We start from the raw sequence: 21,607 nt of genomic DNA on the forward strand, positions 1-21,607 counted from the left end.
TTGGCGGCCGTTCGGGGGGTGGTCGCTTTGTGTGATCTACCCGGAAAATACAGCTCGGGTAGGGCCGTGTTGTGCCTGTAGGGGGTGGGGGTGTCAGGAGAGATTTATTTATTTTTTTTCCTTCCTCCCCCCCCACCTTGTTTTTCCTGTTTGTGGCTATTTCTAATGAAAAGGTGGTCTTCAGCGCTTCGCGTCTTATTATTTTCTTTTTTTTTTTTTCCCTTCCATCTGCTAGACCCTCTCCTCTTTGTAAGTGTGGAAGGGGCTTAGGGAGGGGAGGGGAGGGGGCTGTTCGCTGTTTGGCGTTTCCATCAAAATGCCGTCTTTTTCTCTTTTTACCGTTTTTCTTTTTGATTATGATTATTAAAAACCCGTTTCAGATGACTGTGTTTTGCCAACCCCTTCCTTCATCCCCTACCCATATACACACACACACACAAGGAAATAAAAGCCCTGCACAGCCCTTACGGGCTCAGCACCCCCCGCGCTCCCACTTCCCCTCACAGCCTCCATTACGTGGCCGCCGAACTCGGTGCCTTGTGGCCTTCGTGTCCCCCAGTGTCCCCACTGCCCAGGTGTGGGGCCGAGGTTGCCCTGCGAAAATGGCTGGCGTCGGACACACAGCCCCGAGACCGGCTCTATCCTGCCTTTATATAATGGCCTTTGTGTATGTACGTGGGTATTTTATCTTATATAAAAGGGCCCTGGTGCAAAATGGTGTGTGTGTGTCTATGTGCGGGGAGCGACGCGTAGTATTTGTAGTATGTTGTAGGTGTGAGGTGGATATTAACGTGAGCACACGCTTCGCTTTGAGGTTGTGTGGTGTTAATCCCGCATGGAAAACGCAATGGGTTAAGGAGCCTGCAGCCCTGGGAGCGCTGCTTTGGCTGGAGGGGTCAGGTCTCCTGGGGTAGGGGGGGGAGAGGAGGGGACGATGACTTTTAATTGTGTGCTTCTATAAATAATACATCGAGTGATGTAATTTTTTAAATATCACAGTATAAATTGTATATGTAAGATCTTCATTCTGTAACAGTAGACCCGAAGACGAGATAAGGGCAGGAACTGTAGATGGGGGTATGTGTGTGGAGTGGGAGGCAGCCAGCAAATGTGGCGGATGTTGGGACTCCCGGCGCAGTTGCTGCTGGGGGTGTTGTGCCCCCATACCACAAATCCCCACGGCCGCCCTCTGGCCATCGTCCCCCCACCCCTTGTTCCCTAAGCACACTTGTGTTGTGCTGGGGGGTAGATAAGGCGGAGTGACAGCTGTGCGGCCGTGATTTTTCACTCTATTATCCCGCTCCCTGCTCCCACCCCCTCACCCCGGAGCATTTTTTAGATTCCCCTTTGGAGCCTGTTGCTCAATCAGCCAGAAGGGCTGCAGCCTGGCTGTGTGGGGAACACTCCTTTGCTCGGCTCCTGGCTGTCCCAGAAGGGTGGGACGGTGTTTAGGCTGGGGGCCATGGTGCGGTGGGACCCTGCTGGGATCTGTGGCTAGGTTGGGGAGCTGTCGTGGTGGTTGGGTTCCTGGGAACGTAGACCTTTGATCCTTGGCTGGCGTAGGAGGGCGAGCAAGTTGGATGTATGTTAACATGGTGATGCGGAACAGCAGGCAGCAGTTGGAGACCATGTCTGCTCGCTGTGCCCTCGCCCAGGCCTGCCTGCCTCCCAGCGTGGGTCCCAAGGCACTGCCTGCATTCCTCGTAGTAAGAAACTCTAAAATAGCCACTGGGTTTTGTGCTCCTTAGATGTGCGGAAACACACATACATAAGTAAATAGAGGCAAGGGGACTCCACCTCAGAGTGCTTTGTGCCTGGTTTCAGGGTTCACAATGTCCCCTGAATGCCTTGATAGGATTATTTTCCCAGATGTCCCTGTAGCTCGTCCCTTCCTCTTCCTGTAATCCCACCTCCTGGGGCAGCTCGGGGTTTATGGTGTGCCCAGAATCCTGTAGCTAGGATTATTTTGTGTGTGCGTCTCAGAGCCATTTCTTCTTCCCATCTTTCTCTTTTCCTTCGGTGATGCCTCCTTCCCATCTAGCTGCAGCAAGGGAAAGTTCCTCTCACCTACTTGTGAAAACATGAATCACTCCTCACCTTTCCTGTCCCCAACAGACTCCGTGTCTGTGTTCTGTACGCTAATGCTGTGGCATTGCATAAATCAGGAGTGTGGCAAATGCCTCTTAAGAGGAGCTGTGCTCGTTGGCTTGATTCCTAGAACAAGTTGGTGGCTGTGGAAATGAGGAGGGAAAAGGGACCCACCAGAATGGGGCCGTTTGCTGCAGAAGGGTTGGCTGGGGTGGGATGGGGAACGAGCCGTGTGATTGAGAGCCTCCTGCCTTGGTTTTCTCTGTGGCATAAGTAGGCTGAGCCTGGCTACGTTATTCGGGTGTAGCAGGTCAAAGGGTGAGCTGATCACCTGGGGCGAAAGGCCGGGGGAAGGCTGCAAACAAGCAGCCAGCGTACCTGGGTGGGTAGCACAGGCGTGGAGGTTGTGATCGCATCAGCAGAGGTGCGTGGAGATAAGCAAATGGCTGTCCTCCTCCCAACCTGCCTCTCGCAGAGCTCACTCCTCTGTGGTGTGTCCTGCTACCCCAGCACCAGCCCCTGCCTAGGGGTGTTGGAGTCGCTTGCTCCTGGCGATCCGTAAGTCTGTCTCACAGCCCTTGGTTCCAGTGCTTTGTTGCAGCTGTGGTGCTGGTGTAGTGGTGGGCCAGAGAGAATTCTTTCTCAAAAGCAGTGTGCCTGTCCCTCCTATTGTCTCACGGGTCTAGGACTGTCTTGGTGCTGCTTATTTTAGGTTACTGTGAAGGGAGGTGCTCCTTATAGTGTGAAGCAGTCACCCACTGGTATGATGTTAGGAGGGATTTCCTGCCCCAACTCTGTGAAGAAGATGGTGGTTAAGAGGTTCAACCTTTCTGTTTCCATGATGAAAACACAGAAGATGTTCTTGAAAGGGTCGTGTTCCTGCAGTGTTTCTAGCTCGTGCTGTTCGTGGACACCTGAGTTTCTGCACAGCAGCTTCACAGAAAATGAAATATTTTGAGATTTAGAAGCTGTGTCCAGCTTCTGGAGTGAGTGCTAGGTGCAGTTGATGGATTCTTTTTGCAGTCTTCCATGGGGCACTGATTCAGTTCCTGTTTCTGCTCTGACTGTGGTTTTTTTTGTGCTTCTTTTCTCAGCACGACTAAGCCATGGAGCTTCGAGTGGGGAACAAATACCGGCTGGGCAGAAAGATCGGCAGTGGTTCATTTGGAGACATTTACCTAGGTGAGTGTCAGTCCCAGTCCTTCCACCTGCACGGCTGTTTTTCTCAGTTGTGTCATTATTTTTGGTTTGATAAATATATGTATATATTTGCCTGTTGATATTTTTAGCACCATGTAAGATTGGAGATGGTGGAGGTGGGGAACAGAAAAGCTTCAAGAAATACTGCCAGTTGTTGCCCATCCTCTGATGACACAGAGGGTGGGATGAGCTCCACTTTGCCTCCCAGATACTGGAGACACAGTGATGTTCGGTCAAACTGATCTAGATCTGGACTATTGAGAGTGTATTTGTCATACACCCTGCTCCAACTCTCTTGTTGACTTTTACTGAGCTTGGGTGTGTGTGGGTATAAACCCTGTCAGAGTGGGTGGTGGAAAGGGAGGAGATGGACTTTCCTCCAGGGCAAGAGGAATGGAGTGATGGAAGGCTGATAGTGGGAGAGATGGTCCAGCACCTGAGAGAGAGAAGTCTGACACAAGGAGGTGTAAAACAGGTCGGGGAAGAGGCTGGCCTGGCTAAAGTTCTGAGGCCCAGATCTTGTATGATGGTGGGGTAGATCTTGTGATGGGTGGGGTAGGATTTAGAGTTGTCGTCTGGGGGTAGCCTCAGCTGGGAGCTGCATGGGGTCAACGGACAAAGCCTGTGAAACTCTGGAGTTTTCTATTATCGCAGCACTTGGGGAGAAGCACCTCCAAGCCAGCACGCTGATGTGTATGTGCATTCATTCCCTGATGCTTTACCCACTGATGTTGCTGGCTTGAACTCTGTGGGGCTGGAGTGACGAGACTATCTGGTAGCCTGATAGAGCCATCCTTGAAGTGGCTTTACCTCTTGCCCACTTTGCACCATTACCTTTGAAGCTGAAGGCCAGCGGAATGGGTCTGCAGACCCTTTCCCTTCCTGGTGTTTGCACCCTTTTGGTACTTACAGATGGTTATCATATGCTCCTTGACTGTTTGTTTGCTCAGTTGAGTCGTATTTTGCTTCCCGCTACATCCACTGCTCTTCACTGTTGCTGTTCTTCCAATTTTTCCCAGTTTATCCATCTGCTGAGCAGCTTGGAGCCTACACAGCATTTTAGGTGCGGCATTTCCAGAGCTGGGCAGAGAAGGGCTACCCTTCAGTGGTCTGTAACACGATGCCTCTGCATAGGCTGCTTTGGGTCTCCTTGGCTTCCCCCATCACCAACACTGTATCACGTTGCAGAATTGGCCTTAACGTGCAGTCAGCTGTATTGTGCAAGGTCTCTTCCAGGTTCTGCAACATTTCTCTGTCCCTCCCCCAGCTGCCTTCACCGAATACCTCTAGTTCAGATTACTTTGCCTCATTTTGTTAATCACTTGTTTTCTTCCTCTGGCTTTTATCTCCAGTTCTCTCTCGCTTTATTATTCTCTCTTGATTGGTGTTGGCAGCTCCCCTTGATTAAGTACCCTGTGGGAATCACTGGTAACAGGCTTTGTTGCCACCTTTATCCAGAGCACGAACAAAGGTGATAAATAATGGATCGGGGATCCCAATTCCACTCTGTGATGCCATCACTGCAGCCCTTCCTGCTTGTCACTCCTCTGTGGCCCGTTAGCATCTCAGGTGACAGTGCACGCAACGCCCAGGTGCTAGGGATCAAAGGGTGACAATTTGTTAGCCTGGACGCAGCATTTCCGCCTACGGTTGGACTCGAAGCCTTCCAGACCCCTCCCAAAAGCACTGGAAAGAGCCGTGATCTTGCAGAACATCTGGGATACATGTGGAGAAAGGAGGGAGGCACTGAGTGGGAAGGCCTGATTCTGCATCTTGGAGCAGGTTGCACACCTGTACAAAGCGGGCATGGGAGAGCAGTGGCTTGGGTGAAGAGGTTGTCCCCTCCTTGCCCATAACTAAACCACACAAAGAGCAGGGGAAGCTCCAGCTGCCAGTGTGGGGAGCCTCAAGTGGTTAGGTTCTCTCGAGTGTGGTATCAGAGCCCTTATGATGTGCGCTGAGGTGCAGGCCAGCCTGTTTTGAAGCAGTGATAGTGAGACTTGTTGGAGCCAGGGTGACACCCCAGCCTGGAGGGATCAGGCTCGCAGTCTGTGCTGCTGTGTCTGGAGGATGCTTGCGCTCGTGCTGTCCTCTCACGGCCTGCTTTGCAGACAGACTTATTCACCAGGATTTCCCTCCTGCACCAGATCTACCTCTAGGTTCCGTTCATGATGGTGCGGAGATAGAGCAGAGACAGATGAGTTTTGTCTGTATCTGAAGGCTGGTTTGGGCTGTGTGCTTTATTCCCAGCTTTTCTCTTTCAGGATGTTGGTGCTTTTGTGATCTGTGAGTACTGTGTGCTCTGCTCCTTGGGATTCATTTTTGGTTTTCCTGTCAGAAAGAAAAGTGAATTTCCACACAGTCAGACACAAAGGGCAGGCTCCTGTTAATCATAATCTGGGCCTCAGATCATTCAGATAATGACAATTTCTTGCTTTTGTGCTCTACCTTGAGGGCTATATGTGCAAGCGGGTGGATGGGCACTGGGATTGAGATGGCAGCAGGCCTCATCTTGCTTGCCTCTGAAGTGAAACCCAGGAGAGCAAAACCTAGAGGAGCCACAGGGACTTTGAGGTCGTTGGGAGGCAGCTGCTTTGTCAGGGTGTCAGTGAAGGGGCCCGGCCGTGGTGCTGCCTGTGATGCAGATGGCTGGGGTGCACCAGAGGAGCCCTTGGGGTGAGTAGGCGGGAGGAGGGTGAGGAATGGGGGGGGGGGGGGGCCGTGCTGCAGACAAAGCATGCCGGGACAGGGCTTTGGACAGTTCCTGGTTGCAAGCTCCTCCTCAATGGGAGGAGAGCGATTTCCTTTGTTTCCTGGACTGTTAACTCTCTCTCGCCCTCTGACTTCCCCCATCTGCTCACAGCCCTCCTTTCTTCCCTCGCTAAGCTGGTGGTGGGGAGAGCCCGTTGTCCTGCTCAATGCGGAAGGCTTGCTGTATCAGACATGCAGCAAGGCTTCTGCTCTTAAAATCCTGTTTGGCAGGTGACATCCTCTGTCCCCAGGGCCTCATTTCAAGCAGCTCGTGATGAATGAGTAGTGTTTGTGCAGCCCCCACAGCGGAGCGAGACTGGGGGTGGATGTTAGGAATTATCCCTGATCCTACATGCGTCTCTCGACTGGCTGAAGCTAGGCAAGCTCTGCTGTGTTTATCTGGGGTTTTTCAGTCTGGAGAAGGAGCAGGGAACTGTTGCTTTTGTAGCTTTTGAAAGACTGTGGTTTAAAGCATTGAACAAAGCATGAGAGGGACCCCTGGCTTTGGATTTTTGCTGTCTGGGTAGCTCTCTAAACAAATAAATGGCTGAGGGAGCAACGTAAAGATACTCGAGGCGGGGGGGCCTGATCTGCAAGTGTGAGGTACGTGCACCCTCAGCAAAGAACCGCCCTGTTTTAAGTCTGATTCATCCTCATTTTACTGTCCTAGGCCACAGTTTCTGCTTCCTCTAAGAGACTGGCACAAGCGTTTGGGCTACGGAGTCTGTGGGTCTGGAGCCCACACTGAATGGTGTACTGGCATCTTGCAGAACTGAAGCTTTCATGATGCTTAACACCCCCTCTCGCATACCCACCTGCACCCCTTCCATTTCCCTGCTTTACGTTCTTACAGATAACACCCCCCACCTGCAAGCAGCCTTGTAAATGGATGCGCTGTCATCCTCCTAAATACGCAGGGCAGTGGGAAGATGAGAACACATTCATCTTGCCACTGTTCAGCTTTGGGGGGTAAGGTTCATTGAAAATGCTAATGCTGCCAGAAGTCAACAAGAGTCATTGTTGCTCGTGTGTCAGCAGATGGACTAGGAGAAGGAAAAATCCCCCAGGGGAGGGATGAGGGAGCTGCTGCTGAGGATTTGGAGGAAAATCTTTACAAAGGGAAGGGAAAGAGAAAGGAAGGAAATGCTCTTGTCTGTCTGGGTATCCTGGGTGTTTCCACGCTGAATGAGGTCTCATGATTGAACACAAATTTAAAAGGTAGATAACCAGTCCATGGCCGCATTAGTGCTGTGCTCTGAATGCCTTCTGCTATTCTTTTTTTTTTTTTTTTTAACCCCTTCCACTCCTGATCTTTGTAGGAAGGGTTCTGTGTGGTGTGAAGAGAATGCACAGGCTTGTTTTGCAGGCCAGCAGGTTTTTAAGTGGAAAATATCAGCCTTTTTCCGAAAATCACACTTAGACACATAGCTCTAGCAATTGGGATGCCTTTTCTTCCCCTTCTGTTTGCCTGACTCTGGAGTAAAAGCTCTTATTAAATTCATCCCATTGCTCCTCCTCCTTCCCCTCCCTCAGAGCACCCTAAATAATTTCTCTCCCTCCTTAGTGTTTACAGCCTTCAAATATTTGCAGACTGTTGTCATGTCCCATTCTTCCTCCCCACCCTTCTTAGTTGTATCTCTTGTCTACATTACATATTTAGCTCTTTTAATCTTTCTTAGTAAATCAATCCCTCCAGGCCCCGATGGTTTTTGTTCCTCTCTTTCAAATTCCTCGCAGCTTGCCTATCTCAACCTGATGCTGTAATATCTAGATGACGTCTTGTTGCTAGCAGGGAGCTCTTGGCTAGCTCTGTGTACAGGCAGTGCCTGAACCCTTCAGCAGGAGGTGGATCACCTTAGTATGCAGTGGGAGAGGGAATCTAGATGCGTGCACTTTTCCTTTTTGACAGCGCAGCTGCCTTTGTGGACTTTTGGTTGAGACCTTGAGTCTTAACACAGGGGTTGGGAAGCATGAATGCACCAGACCTACCAAAACGTGCCATAGGTTTTCTACAAAACATCTGCAGCGTGTGTTCCCCATGCATGTTGTGGAGCAGCGCTCAGGAGCTGCTGTGAATCAGGGCTGCTCTCTGATTTGTGTTTGAGTGCAACTTTTAACAGTTCCTAATACATGGAAGAGCTTGTCTGTATTCGAGGCAGGCGCGGGAAGAGGGGGAGAGAAGCAAGTTTTAAGTGTCATTCCCGTGACCTGTGTGCAGATCTTTGTCCTTTCCATTTTAGGATGATGTGAAACATCTGGAATCCTCTCTGCTAATAGGAGAGAAGGATCAGCCTGTTCCTCCCTTGGCAGTGCCCTTTGGGACCAGAGCGCTGGCTTTCGTGGCTGGCAGCTTGCTTCTCTTTGAGGGGAAGTGTGTGGGGAGGTGCTTTTGTGTCATCGCAAACTTGCTAGCAATACCTTCAACAAAAGGCATCTGAGTAGCTTAATTCACTACTGGATTCAGTTGATTTCTTCACGCTTCTAATTTTGGATGTAGCAAATGTTTCTGTATTGGCAAAAGATAAATACATTATTAAAATCCTCAGGAGAAGGAGAAGCTGGAAATTTGTGAACTGTCTGTATTGAGAGTCCAAAGGTAGCTGGAAATGTTAGCAGTGTCTCCTCCTGAACTAGTTGGCTCTGTTGAAGCTCATGGCTTCTGGAACCTGAGGTAACCAGTAATTTTACTGGGGAATATGTACTCCATGTCACTGCCTGGATGGCTGGCTTTTGTTCAGGAGGCTAAGAATACGGTCAGCTAAAACTTCTACTCAGGATAGTTACTGCTGATACAGATTGTCCTCAGAAAGTCTGGCACTTGTTGTCCTAACCTGTCTGTAGGATCAGAGCTGGCTTACTGGTCACGTGCCTTCCTCTGGGCCTGTCTCTGCAAATGGCAATGCTGGAAACTTGGTATGAAGTGACTGAATCTCATTTGTTTTGCAGAAAAGAAACCTTCAGATTTACCCTGAAATTTTGGCATCTGCATGGGCCTTGTTAAAAACGTTTAGCTTCAGTGGAAGCCTGCACAATCTTCATTTTACTCTCATCTCTATGCAGGAGCCAACATTGCGACTGGTGAAGAGGTGGCTATCAAACTGGAATGTGTCAAAACCAAGCATCCCCAGCTCCACATTGAAAGCAAGTTCTACAAGATGATGCAAGGAGGAGGTGAGATAGGGAGGGAAAAGATGGGGCCGGGGGAGTGGTTGAAAGAGGGAGTTATTCTGGAGGGCCTTAGGAAGAAAATGATTTCATATTACACAGAACCTTCTCAACAGGGGATGCGGCAGTTTTCCTCTGTTCTGTGGCTTAATCTTTCTTTTTCCCCAGTGGGTATCCCCTCCATTAAGTGGTGTGGAGCAGAGGGGGACTATAACGTGATGGTGATGGAGCTCTTGGGGCCGAGCCTGGAAGATCTCTTCAACTTCTGTTCCCGTAAATTTAGTCTCAAGACAGTTCTGCTCCTGGCAGACCAGATGGTGAGTTTCCTCTGAAGCATTTGTGCCTACTCTCCTTTTCCATACCTCCCCCCCCTTCCCCTCTGCTCAAGAAATGCTACATCCCAGGCTTTTTCATTTAGCAGCAAGTGGCTGCCAGGTTTTTCTTTCTTGATGAAGCTGGAGGCCTGGATCCTAGGCACTGCTGGGTGTTTCTGATCTCTGTCCCTCCTTACTTCCTCTTTTGCTCACCCTCACATCTGTGCATGTGTTACATGCACAGATGCTTTTACCTACGTGGTAGATGACTGACATTGCTACCCCTCTTCAGTAAACAGCTCACGCCCTGGGCATAGGACCCTCCTGGACCCTCTCCTTTCCCAGCCTGGCTAGGTTTGAAAGCTGACTGGTGTCAGTCCTGAAGCTCAAAGTTTTAATCCGTAGAAAGTCAATTCCCATACCTCCTTGTGGTGCTTATGGTGACCTTCCCAGGCGGAGGACTGCTGGTGTGTGGGGTTTAAATCCATCTCCAGGTATTGCTGCCTCCAGAGGGTGGGGAGGGTCTTCTTTTTCTTTGGATGCCATTTCTGGTATTCTCTGCAAGAGGTCCCTTTTCTTTCTTTGACAGGGTAGGGCATCTTTTTAATACATGCAGCTATAATGAACTTTCTTTTCATTTCTATCACTTTGTTTAATTTTTTTTTTCCTTTCTTTGTTCCCCTTCAGATTAGCCGTATTGAGTACATTCATTCCAAGAACTTCATCCACCGGGATGTGAAGCCAGACAACTTCCTTATGGGGCTTGGTAAAAAAGGCAACCTAGTATACATCATTGATTTTGGTTTGGCCAAGAAGTACCGAGATGCCCGGACCCACCAGCACATACCTTACCGGGAAAACAAGAATCTGACTGGCACAGCTCGTTATGCTTCTATCAACACCCACCTGGGAATTGGTGAGCCTGCTGTTGCCCCTTGATGGGGCTTTCCATGGGATATAGCATGTACCTGGCAGGGGGGTGGCATGTGGCACTGCAACCTTCAGGAGAACACATCTGGGGTATGAATTGCCACAAAAGCAGGCATGGCCCAGTAGGCAGATGCTAGCTGGTTACTGGGTCCCGTGCCTGGCTCTTCTGCTGACGTGTGGAGTTCATGGGCAAATAACTTAACTGCCATATCTTTGTCAGCTCTCCTGCCTTCTGTGGCCCTCTGAGCTCCTAAAAGCAGAAATTGTCTAATGGACTGTGTTTGTGCACTGCTTAGTGCAACAGGACCCTACTTCAGCAGTGACCTCCTCGACTTCACTGCCACTAACTGCCTTATACAGTTTTTGCAGGCTTGTAGGTATGTAAAGGAGGCATTCAGAGGCACTAAGTCTGTACGGATACATGCAGCTGAAACCTCTTGCTGACTCCTGAGTGTCTGTATCAGTGCTGATTTTGTGGCTCAGAGCTGGAATATAACGGGCAACCACTGAGGATAGGGACAGCAATGTGCTGGAAATACACAAGAAACTGAAATATGGGGAGGTTTCCTACTGCCCAAACATCCAGGTTTTGTAATAATAAGGATTGGCTTTCATGGCCCTTTAAAATCTGTGAGTTTCTGAACCACACTGTCCCATTCACCTCTGAGGTAAATGTGAGGCAGCTATAGAGAGGCAGGGCTCTGTGCTCGGTGCCTGAGGCTAGTATAGGCTTTGCTGTTACCCCACACAGATTAACAGCCAGGGCACTTAAAACTCCTGAAGCCACCCAGACTTGTCCTAGGAATGAGCTCCAGTGCGCAGCACCTGGTTGATGTGGAGAACAGAAATAAAATCCTCCTGCAGTTTTCTCTTCCATTCTCTGACTGGATACCTACTTCTCTGTGTGACCTCTTTGTTCCCAGTGTGAGAGTTTCATAGTTACCACGGGGTTCCTTATGAAAAGGCTGACTTTGTTCTGCTACTGGTTGACAAACCTGATCAACAGAAACATTGAAACCACCTTGCTTGTCGATTCAGGAGTACAGCTCGCTCTCAGCTCAGTTTGCTTTTGGGAGACCTTCTGAAATGTGTAAGCTGGGAATTTGAAAATCACAGCAGAGAAGTCAAACATCTTAAACTAACAGTCTCTGCAAGATTTTCTATCTTAATATTCCTGGGGAAAGCTTTCAATTCTCCCCTCTTGACTGGAGATTCTTGAGAAAACATCTACAAGACTTGACCTGCAGAAAATAAAGCAATTTCCCACTGTATTCCTTCCTTACTGCTGTATAGCTGTATACTGAAGATGCTTTATTTATATCAAAATAAGGAGTGTTGTGTGTCGAGAGTGGGCTGTGATTTCCTGACCTCTTTCACATAGCAAAAATAGTTCTTGTAGTGCTCTCCAAGTTGGTCTTGTATTTTGGCTTGACCTGCTTATATATAACTGACTCTCCATTGAATTCTTGGTCAAGATTTCCACGGCCATGGTAACTGCCACAAGGAGACATGCACAAAATAATTCTTACAGCTATGTCTGTCTTTTTATTTATTATTATTTTTTTTTTTGGTGTGTGTGTGCCTTCCCTGTCTGTACTGAGCACGAGATGCTAAATGTCTGCTTCTGGGTTTTTTTTTTTTGTTTAAGGAATTTATTATTCATCCGACCCCTAACTTAGCCCTTTGCTACTGGTGGTTGGCTTGTGTAGCAGGATGAACAAACAGTGTCTGAGTGCTAATCCAAGGGCAAACTGCACAGGCCATCAATCTGAGTGCAGCAGTCGCTCTCTTCATGCCCTTTGCTTCTGAAATGCTGGGTGTGAGTTGCTCAGTGCAACAGGTCTCGGGTGTGTTATCTCCAAGCTGCATGTAGTTGCCCTGAATCGTATAAATGCTACATGGCTCGCCTGGAGCAAAGGGGATGGAGTGTCATAGTTGCAGCTGAATTTCCTGTTTCTCAGGACCTTGCCACAGGATAAATGGCAGACATGTTTGTGAGTTAGCAGCATTTCCATGGGAACCGTCACTGAATTTTTTTTTTTTTGACTTGCCAGATACTAAATTCTCTGTCATAATGTTCCATTAATGCAGTTTTGGGAGAGGGAAGGAACCAGGTGCTGGTGTATTCATGTGACGGGAATAGCAAATGAATAAATGCCTTTATTTGAATGTGCAAGCTAAGGATTGGGCATTCCGATGTCTGGAGGAAACACATTCTTTTCCCAGTGACCAAGGAAAAAGTAGGAGGCGAGGTCGGAGAGGGTTTCCATAGCGGGAGACTTGCTGTTCAGGGAGTCAGTGGACTGTGCAGGCTTTGGTTCACGCATTCCAGTCAATTTTCACATGCTCCGGGGATGAGAGTCCCCTGCACCCTTTGGAACTCATGAAGTCTGAAATAAATGCCCAGGGGTGCCCAGGAGACAGTCTTGGTGGGCTCTATCTGGATAACAGCAGGCTGGGATTGGGGGCGTTCTTCCCCAAACCCATCCCGTAGGCAGCATCAGCGTGAGCCATGCCCATCGTCGTGTTCTTCTGCTGACCCTGCTGGCTGCCATCCATTTCAGACTTCTGCGTGCTGCCATCATGCAGTGGGGAGAGAAAGGGGAAGTGTAGTTCGAGAATGTGCAGTGTCAGGTCTGAGTGTGTAATCAGGAAAACATTGCTTGATTAAGGCTGCTTGTAGCCCCAGTGAAGAGCTGTGTTTTAGGGAGGCCTGCATAGGGATAGCATTGCTTGGGATAGGAGTAGGGTGGAAGGAAAGCACTGTCCTGGAGGACCAGAAGGTGCTTTCAGTTGCCAAGAAACTAGTTTGGTCATGAACCTTGCATCCAAGGCAAACAGTCCTCGCTGTGCTTTTGCCCAAGCATGTCTTCATCAGGTAACTTGCCTTCCTGCTTCTCACCTCTGACTCGGCTCCTTCCAAGGAACCTGCTTGGGAAGAGAGCTGGGAAGTGGCCTGGGAGTCTCCCCAAGAGTGGGAGGAATCTGGCACCATCTCCCTGTGCCACTCCTAAGCGGGGAGAGATCACTTGCAGAGTGAGTTGGATTCAAGAGGCTGTGCTGCGTTGTGTGGGAAGGCGACCTCGTGTTTTGTATTGAAAGGGTTTTTGAATGAGGATCTGTCTTATGAAAGTAGCAGTCCCCTGTCTGTTGTAGAAGAGCTGAGAAGCTGAACTAAAATGGAGAGAGGAAGTGTGATGTGGTACTGCAGGTTAGGTGCAGGTCATATCTGTAATCCTGCTTCTGAGCTGACGTGCTCTGTGCACCCGTTCACATCGCTGGTTTTTCTCTTTCTTTTCTCAATCTGTAGGTTGGGATTTTTGCCTTCTGCTTAGGGATGCTATGTGGTTAATCAATGATTACCAAGCTTCTGAAAGTGGAAAGTAATGATGTTAAATAAAATTTCCATGGTACGTAGAGGTGAGGGTTTTTTCTAACTCTAATTGCTTTCCTTTGCTGTCTACTATTAGTAATATTCTGTGGCTGTTGATGTATGAGGTCAAGCCAAAAAAAAGCCACCCAGAAAAACTTGAGATGTGTGATTCTGAAAATGAAACAAAGCAACGAGATGTGTGAACTTCTGTCACCCAAAGTTTAATCCAGGGTCTTGCAGTTGTGGCTGCAGATGAAAGAAATATATGGTATTCTGAGGTCTGCATAAGTACTGTTCAGGCAGCATGGAAGCCATGACCCATCGTGTTGGTGCTTCAGACTCCTTGCAGACTTGAATCCACTAAAATTATATATGTGGGCTACGGTGGTGAGATGTATCTGAGAAAACTGACTTCAGGGATGCCACACAGTAAGGCATTTATCACACTGCCTTTTAATAATTAGGTATTCTGCTTACAGTTATTTTCCTCTGTCATGTTGCTGTGCTGAAGCATGTGTCATGTGCACTGGTGAGCCACCCAATTTAGTGCTGTAACCCATCTCCTTGCCTCTAGTAAGGGCTTGTAGCATCCCCCACTGACTGCAGTCTTCTTAGCCTTCTGTCCAGTAGATTTCTCTGGTTCCTGCTCCAGACAGGGAATCCACAATTACGGACTGTTAAAGTTTGGGTAAGTTGAGGGCTGGCAAATTGCAGAATGCAGGTTACGCTCCACACCTGTGTTTTCAGGCCCTGGATATGCATTCTGTGTAGGTTGTTATCAAATACGGTTTAGCTTTATTTATTTGATGTGTGGTGTGTAATCGCAGCTGTCTGAGAGTGTATGCATGCCAGCCTTCAGCCAAATGCAATAGGGTAGCTTTCTTTTCCCTGCTTCCACCGTAGCATCTAAGTGTCTCGCAGCCAGTCCTGTAGTTATCTTTGGCAGCAGCCTGATGAGATTAGAAGCATTAGCCCCTCTAAAGTGGGCAACTTGAGGCAGTGAGTTAGTGAGGTCAAAAAAGCTGTTATTTGAGCATGTTTGAAGTAAGACAGTTTGGGGATCAGCAAGGCTTCTTTCTTCTACGCTCCTGTCTTGGACCATAGCATTTTTATATTATTTCATTTGCTTTGATCTCAAGGTGCCCTCCTCTTAAATCTGAAGTGATGAGAACCTCCTTTTTTTTTTTTTTTTTTCAGTCAAGATCACTTTTTTTTTTTTCCTTTCTATTGCCTCCCTTCCCCTAATATTTCTAATTTGCCAAGCCCCCTAATCCACAAAAGCACCGGAGACTGAGAGGGATGCAGGAGGAAGGGAGGCCCACAGTGAGTTGCTGAGCTGCTGTGTCAAAACCATCTTGAACCAACTTTTGTCTTAAAATGGCTTGATCCTGCCAGAGAATGAGTTCGATGTCGAGTATTTTGGTTTGGGAAGCAAAACTTTGTGTTTTATAAAATCACATCTGAAAGTGGGTCCTTATAATGGCATATTAAGGGCAATCCTTGCCCTGAGTAGGGCTGGTGGTGGTTATGGCTGTGACTGCATTTGGAGGGGAACCTTTTTGGTCAAAGTATGCCTCTTTCTTCCACATCTTGAAAAACTGCTGATCCAGAAACTTCCTTACACGGTATTACCTAACAATATTACCTGTTAAGCTTCTCTCAACTGCCAGCACAGCTGTTTATCTTAAGAAGGGGTTACCGGTTCCTTGTTTCTGCCCTGTGTAAAGAATATCAGCAGGTCAAGTGGAATATGTGTTTGACAGTGTAGTGTTGGGCTTGTTTCTGTGAGCTTTGCCTTTCTATGACTATCTTTGCCATGACTAATCCCTGGGCTGAGTATCATCCTGGGTGGAGAAGTGCAGGTGCCCTTCCTCTGTAACAGGGAAGAGCAAGCATGCAGTGCTGCTGTTGTGTGAGTTAAGGCTCCTCCAAGTGAGGATATGGGCCAGTTCACTTTGTAAATGGATAATTACATTCTATGAATAGAGTGCTTTAACTCTGCAATATGAACAGGAATTTGTACTGGAATTTATTCTATCCTTAAAACTAGGGATTTTCTGTCCTTGTCCAAAGAAGAGAAGAGGGATTGTTTCTTTGATTGTCTGTTCACCTCCAAATCTGTGAAACTGCCAAAGCTATTCTAGTTGCCCCTCACTCCTTGACCCCATGTAACTTCTTCCCCACAGAGCAGAGTCGTCGTGATGACCTGGAGAGCCTGGGCTACGTGCTCATGTATTTCAACCTGGGCTCGCTGCCCTGGCAGGGCCTCAAGGCTGCCACCAAGCGCCAAAAGTATGAGAGGATCAGCGAGAAAAAGATGTCAACGCCCATTGAGGTGCTCTGCAAAGGGTACCCTTGTAAGTGCTCTGATTTAGATGGCGGTGTTGTCTGATGCATGGCTTACCCTCCTGCTGAAACTTCGTGGAGTCTTGAATAATGAAGGGCATGGCCCAGTAGGCCCAGACCCCGGTGTGCTGCTGACACCAGTGAAGAAAAGTAAAAGAGACCTTTGATGATATAATTCTGGTTCAGAAGTGGGAAACAGATGTTCTAGTGTAGAATCAGCCTTTTGTTAGTAAGGGCACGAAGGTGCTGAGAAGGATCTTTTAGAATCTCAGAAACGTTCTGGAAGGAGGGTGGGCAGTGAGGTGAGAAGATGTGCAGATGATCCTGAGTTATTCTGGATAGTGGGAATTAGGGTCAACCAAGATGAGTTCCAGAAATAACCAGGCAATGGAGTGGAAAGTGCAATTCTTTATAGACAAATGTAGAGTGGTGTATGTGAGGGGAGAGTAGAAGGCTCAAAGCTCATGTCACATATAAACTAGTAGGCTCTGATCTGACAGTGTCACTCAGCAGGGAACTGTTCCAGTTACAATAGATGGTTCTGTGAAAGCAGCAGATTTGTACTTAGTGGCTCCTGAGGAAAGTGGATCAGGTGTTAGAGATTACTGGAAAGAGAAGAAGCACTAACAGTATGCATAAACCCATGGCCAGCTCACACCCTGCTTGCACTGTGCAGCTCTGGTCCTTCCCTCTATTTCAAAACGGATGTGGTAGGTCTGGAAAAGGTCCAGGAAAGAACCAGAAGGATGATGAGCAGTAAGGTGATTTCTACTCAAGCAGCAAATGAGCAAACTGGAATCTGGACAGGAGATGGTTAGAGAGGAGATGATAGAAGTCTGTATTCTCACTGTGCCTCCAGATTTTTGGATGGGAGCAGGTTTCTTTTCCAGTTCAGAAACTGGAGCAACCAAATGAAGCTGGCTTCTGCCAGCTTCAAAACAAAGTTGTATGCTTCTTCATGCAGACAGTAGGAGACCCGTAGAACTCCTTCCCAGAAGATGTTGTGGATGCTTAAGGGAGAGGTTCGACATTGATGTGGAAGAGAGATCTACTGAGGGTTATTAAATAATTAGAAACAACACTAAAATAAGGAAGTTCCTGAGCTGAACACTGGTCGAAGCTGGGCTAGTGTCAATAGAAGTGTAAGACATGCTTGCCCTTGTGCTCCTTTTTGGTAGCTGTCTACTCCTGACCACAAGCTACTGGACTAAGAGGAGCTCTGGTCTGAGCTGAGTGCAGCTCCAGTTACGCAATCCTATCCCTTCGAGTCTTTCTGAACTGCATCAGTCATCTTCATACCACGTAGGCCTGCGTTCCTGTCCTTCAGCAGACACTGTCACTTGCTGCCTCTTGCTTGAAGAAGCAGACAGAAGAGGGATTTGTGAGCATTACCTCTTGTAAAAATACAGATGGAATCTTCTCTGTGGCTAGAGCACTACAACCTTCAGGCTCTGTTTTCCCCCTTACCCAGCTCTGTGTTTGTGCTGTCTTGAAAGGCTGTGGTAGATCCCCAGTGGGGCTGGGGGACAAACAGTATCTTAACAAGCGGCTGTTCTCTGCTCTCTCCAGCTGAGTTCTCGACATACCTCAACTTCTGCCGCTCACTGAGGTTTGATGACAAACCTGACTACTCGTATCTGCGACAGCTCTTCCGCAACCTCTTCCACCGCCAGGGCTTCTCCTACGACTACGTCTTTGACTGGAACATGCTTAAATTTGTGAGTGTGTGCGTGGGGGAAGGGCTGGGTGGGATGTGGATGGGTTTTATGGCATGGAGATGCGGGAGGAAAGTCAGAAACTGCCCGTCATTTTTACTTACCCCCGGTGATCAACCTGGGGAAGGAGACCAGGTAGAGGCTGAGTTGTTCTGTGGCTCTAACTGGGGGGAGATACAGCTGCAGTTCCAGCAGTGCGTCTGATGCAGCGTGTGGATTAGTAGATAGATCTCTTGCTGTATAGTTAGAGATCTCCTTTCAGAAGGAGTGAGCTATACCGGGAAATAGGAGAGAGTAGTAGGTTGCAGTAGCAGCTATAGTAGCACGTGCTTTCTTCCATACTTCTCCATGAAAGAGAATGAAGGCCCTCTGGATGGAGCGGAAGATGATGGGAGGAACTTGTTTACAGGATGGAGCTCTGCTTTAATGTTTTGATCAGCCCCCCTGGATTTCCTGTCTGCTGCTGCTGTCTCTCTTAACTGACAGCTGTGTGGGATTTCTCTTTCTGCCCCAGGGAGCAGCCCGAAACCCTGAGGACATGGATCGGGAACGGCGAGAGCACGAACGAGAAGAAAGGATGGGACAGCTGCGGGGGTCAGCCACACGAGCACTGCCCCCTGGCCCACCTGCTGGAGCCACTGCCAACCGTCTTCGCAATGTCACTGAGCCCATGGCCTCCACCCCCACCTCCCGAATCCAACAGTCCGGTGAGCAGGATGGGAGGGCTGAGGGAACGTGCTGCCCCTGTTCATCAGTGGGTGCTGTAACTGCTGACTGGTGTTGTCTCGCATTTCTATGCCCCAACAGGAAACACGTCCCCCAGAGCAATCTCGAGAGTGGACAGGGAGCGGAAGGTCAGCATGAGGTTACACCGAGGAGCTCCTGCCAACGTCTCCTCATCCGACCTCACAGGGAGGCAAGAAGTGTCACGGATTTCAGCATCACAGGTGAGCCCCTGCTGCAATGCGTGCGGCCTCAGCCTGGGTGTTCCACAAAGACTTAAGGGCCCTGCAGGTTTTGCCTGATGTGTTGTAGCTGACGTGAGAGCACACTGCCTGAAGCTTCTTCAGCACACTGGGGAGTGGTACCAGGTTACAGCTTTGCTCTTTGGTTTTATGCTTTCTGCAAGCCGTGCCTAGTGTGGTCTTAGCTCTGCTTTGCTCAGTTTAAGCCTTCACCTGGTTGTCTTCCAGATGGCAGTGGTTTGAAGTGAACCTTGGGAAGGGTGATGCATGAGAGAAGTGTGCAGCCTCTCTGTTCTGGTGTCGGTACCTTTTTCTTCCTTCATCCTTTGTGTATTCTTTTCTTTTGTAGACAAGTGTGCCATTTGATCACCTTGGGAAGTGAGGAGCAATTGCCACTGGACCAGTGTTTGCTTAGGTGAGTGAGTCCTCGTGCTCGGGATCCTGCAACCAGGGGATTGCTAGCGCCAGGGATTTAGGCTAAAGCCTTGAGGTATCTGTGGGGGATGGGGGCATTTCCTTTCCCCTTTGCCTTACTTTGAGGTGTTTTTTTGGCTTTGGGAAGAAGAGCAAAGTTTGCTGCCAAAGCCTTGAGGATGAATTGTCTTGGCTGTAACAGTAGCTTCCATTTTTCCTGGAGGGTAGGGAGGGTAGAGAAGTTGCTGGGCTGGGGAGCCATTTTGTTAGTTCCTGATGAATGCTTTTCTGGCAGTGTGATGGTGGTTGGGAGGAGTGTGCTGAGCTAGTACTGAAGTGTGAAACTTTGCACAGCTAAAGAGTATGTCATCTTACTGGACAAGGTAACTGAGGGGTGGCTGGAGCTCAGGAGAAAAAGGTGATTTGGTTAGTTCTGCTCCAGTTGGTATTGAATTTGCTGGGGAGAGCCTTTTTTCCTAACTTCCTCTTCTCTCTCTCTTTTTTTTTTTTTTAAATGTTCTTGATTTCTAGTGTCTTCACTGTATTTTTCTTTTAAAAAACAAAAAACCCCAAAAAAACAAAACAAAAACCTAAAAAACAACAAGATCACACACACACACACACAAAAAACCAACAAACGACAACAGATTTTCTTTTTGCCAACGAGGAGTCGAGCTGTGCCCCGTGCTGGTGCGAGCCATTTCCGAGAGGGCCACCTGCGTGCGTCCCCCAGCGTGAGCACCTCCAAGGAGCCGACGACGCGGGAGCCGTGCAGAAACACCTCTGTGCAGCTGCCCCCAGCCCACCCGGGCCTTTTGCTGCCTGCCCGTACCCTCTCCTGGTTTTAGTTTCTTCTTTCTTTCTCCCCTCCCCTTTGGGTATCTTCTGCTTTGTTATTTTTTTTATTATTTTCAAATCATATGGTTTCTAGCCATATACATGCTGACTTTGCTCTCCTTTTTCTCTGAGGGCAGGGGATGGGGGGGGGGGGCTTTGCTTTTCTGTTCTGTCCTTTTCAGGAGACTTGTGGGCTGGGAGGGAATCAGATTCCAGCCACACTCGATGATAGAAGTCTGATTTTTATTGTAATAACAGAATTTATTTTCTCAAGCATTAAACAAATTCTAAGCTGTGAGGGGAATGGTGGCAACGGCCTCATCGCTGACTTGGGCTTCCTTTCCTTGGTGGCTTCTCTGCGTCTTGGTTCCAAGTGGCTCTCCATGCCAAGACATCCAGAGCTGAAGTACAGGGAGATGAGAACCCACTTCCCATCCCTGCAGCGGGGTCTCTTTTTGTCTGGCTGTGCGTGTTTTTCTATTTTATTTTTTTTTTAATTTGTAATTAAACTTGTTTTAATTCCTCGGAGAGAGTGTGAGGAGAAGAGAGGGCTACGCAGAAACTCACGGAGCGGTGGCTCTTGCTCTCTCCTTCCCTCCTGCAGCCCTAATGAGATCCACCCTCCATGCACAACCCCTTCCCCTTCCCTTCCCCTCCCCCCCACTTTAGTTGTTTTTAACTATAATTTAGGAATACTCGAGCTGCCCCGTGGCGCTTGGGGCTCTGAAACACAGCGCTGACCACTGCGACCTGTGGCCTGTAGCAGACACACTGTCACTGGAGTGTGGGGCCCGTGGGTTGTGGGCAGGGCGGGGGGGGTGGGGTAGTCTTTTTGTTCGTTCGTTTTTATCCTTTCTATTTAACACTTCGTTTTTCCTCCCTGTTTTTTTTTTTCCTAATTTATTTACCCCTCTTACTGTCTCTCTCTTTTTTTTTTTAATTAAAGAGCGAAACTTTTTATTACTTTGTAATTTAAAAAAACAAACAAAAAAAAAAACCTGAAGAACTTTGGGGGGGATTTTGTACTTTTTTCCTGTGTAAATATTGGACTTTTTTGAGCTTTATCGTGGTTGTTAATTTGAAGTAATAAAGTAGAAAATGATAAAGTGATGCCAGCATCTGTCCCTCCTTCTTCCCTTATCAGGGCTGGGCCAGAGGGAAGCGCTGTCCTGCGGCCCACCAAATAGGGTGCTGTTCCTGACTTCCAGGAACGAGTATGAGTAGAATTACTGGAAAAATGGAACTAAAAATAAATCATCGTGCTTCAGGATGGGCCAGGGCCTGGGCAGCACTGTATGAAATGCGATGCGGGGCCTCGCTTCTGTGGGATCCGAGCTGATTGCTGTGAGGCAGCAGGCCGGGATCCTTCCCGTGATGAAGCAGAGGAGTTTGGGATTTGTGCTTCCGTGTTTCAACCTGAAGCCAGATCGCGAAGAACGAGCGCCCTTGAGCTGAACTCTCTGCGAGGTGCCGCTTCCCCCGCGCGCTGCCCCTTTAAGAGCGGGGCGG

General features: G+C 48.5%; 1 protein-coding gene across 1 annotated transcript in view; it reads left to right on the forward strand.

Annotated features, from left to right (window-relative positions):
• The window catches only part of CSNK1E (casein kinase 1 epsilon), a gene marked incomplete in the record, with an annotated part of 21,873 nt that extends 665 nt beyond the window's left edge, over window positions 1–21,208 (forward strand). Inside the window, 10 exon segments of the mRNA XM_021385184.1 lie at window positions 3,183–3,270; window positions 9,100–9,210; window positions 9,373–9,521; window positions 10,206–10,434; window positions 16,008–16,178; window positions 17,737–17,885; window positions 18,397–18,589; window positions 18,690–18,829; window positions 19,197–19,262; window positions 19,929–21,208. Coding sequence (XP_021240859.1) covers window positions 3,195–3,270; window positions 9,100–9,210; window positions 9,373–9,521; window positions 10,206–10,434; window positions 16,008–16,178; window positions 17,737–17,885; window positions 18,397–18,589; window positions 18,690–18,829; window positions 19,197–19,229 — 1,251 coding nt within the window.

The sequence above is a fragment of the Numida meleagris genome, chromosome 1 (assembly GCF_002078875.1).
Source record: "Numida meleagris isolate 19003 breed g44 Domestic line chromosome 1, NumMel1.0, whole genome shotgun sequence".
In the NCBI taxonomy this organism is placed as follows: Eukaryota; Metazoa; Chordata; class Aves; order Galliformes; family Numididae; genus Numida; species Numida meleagris.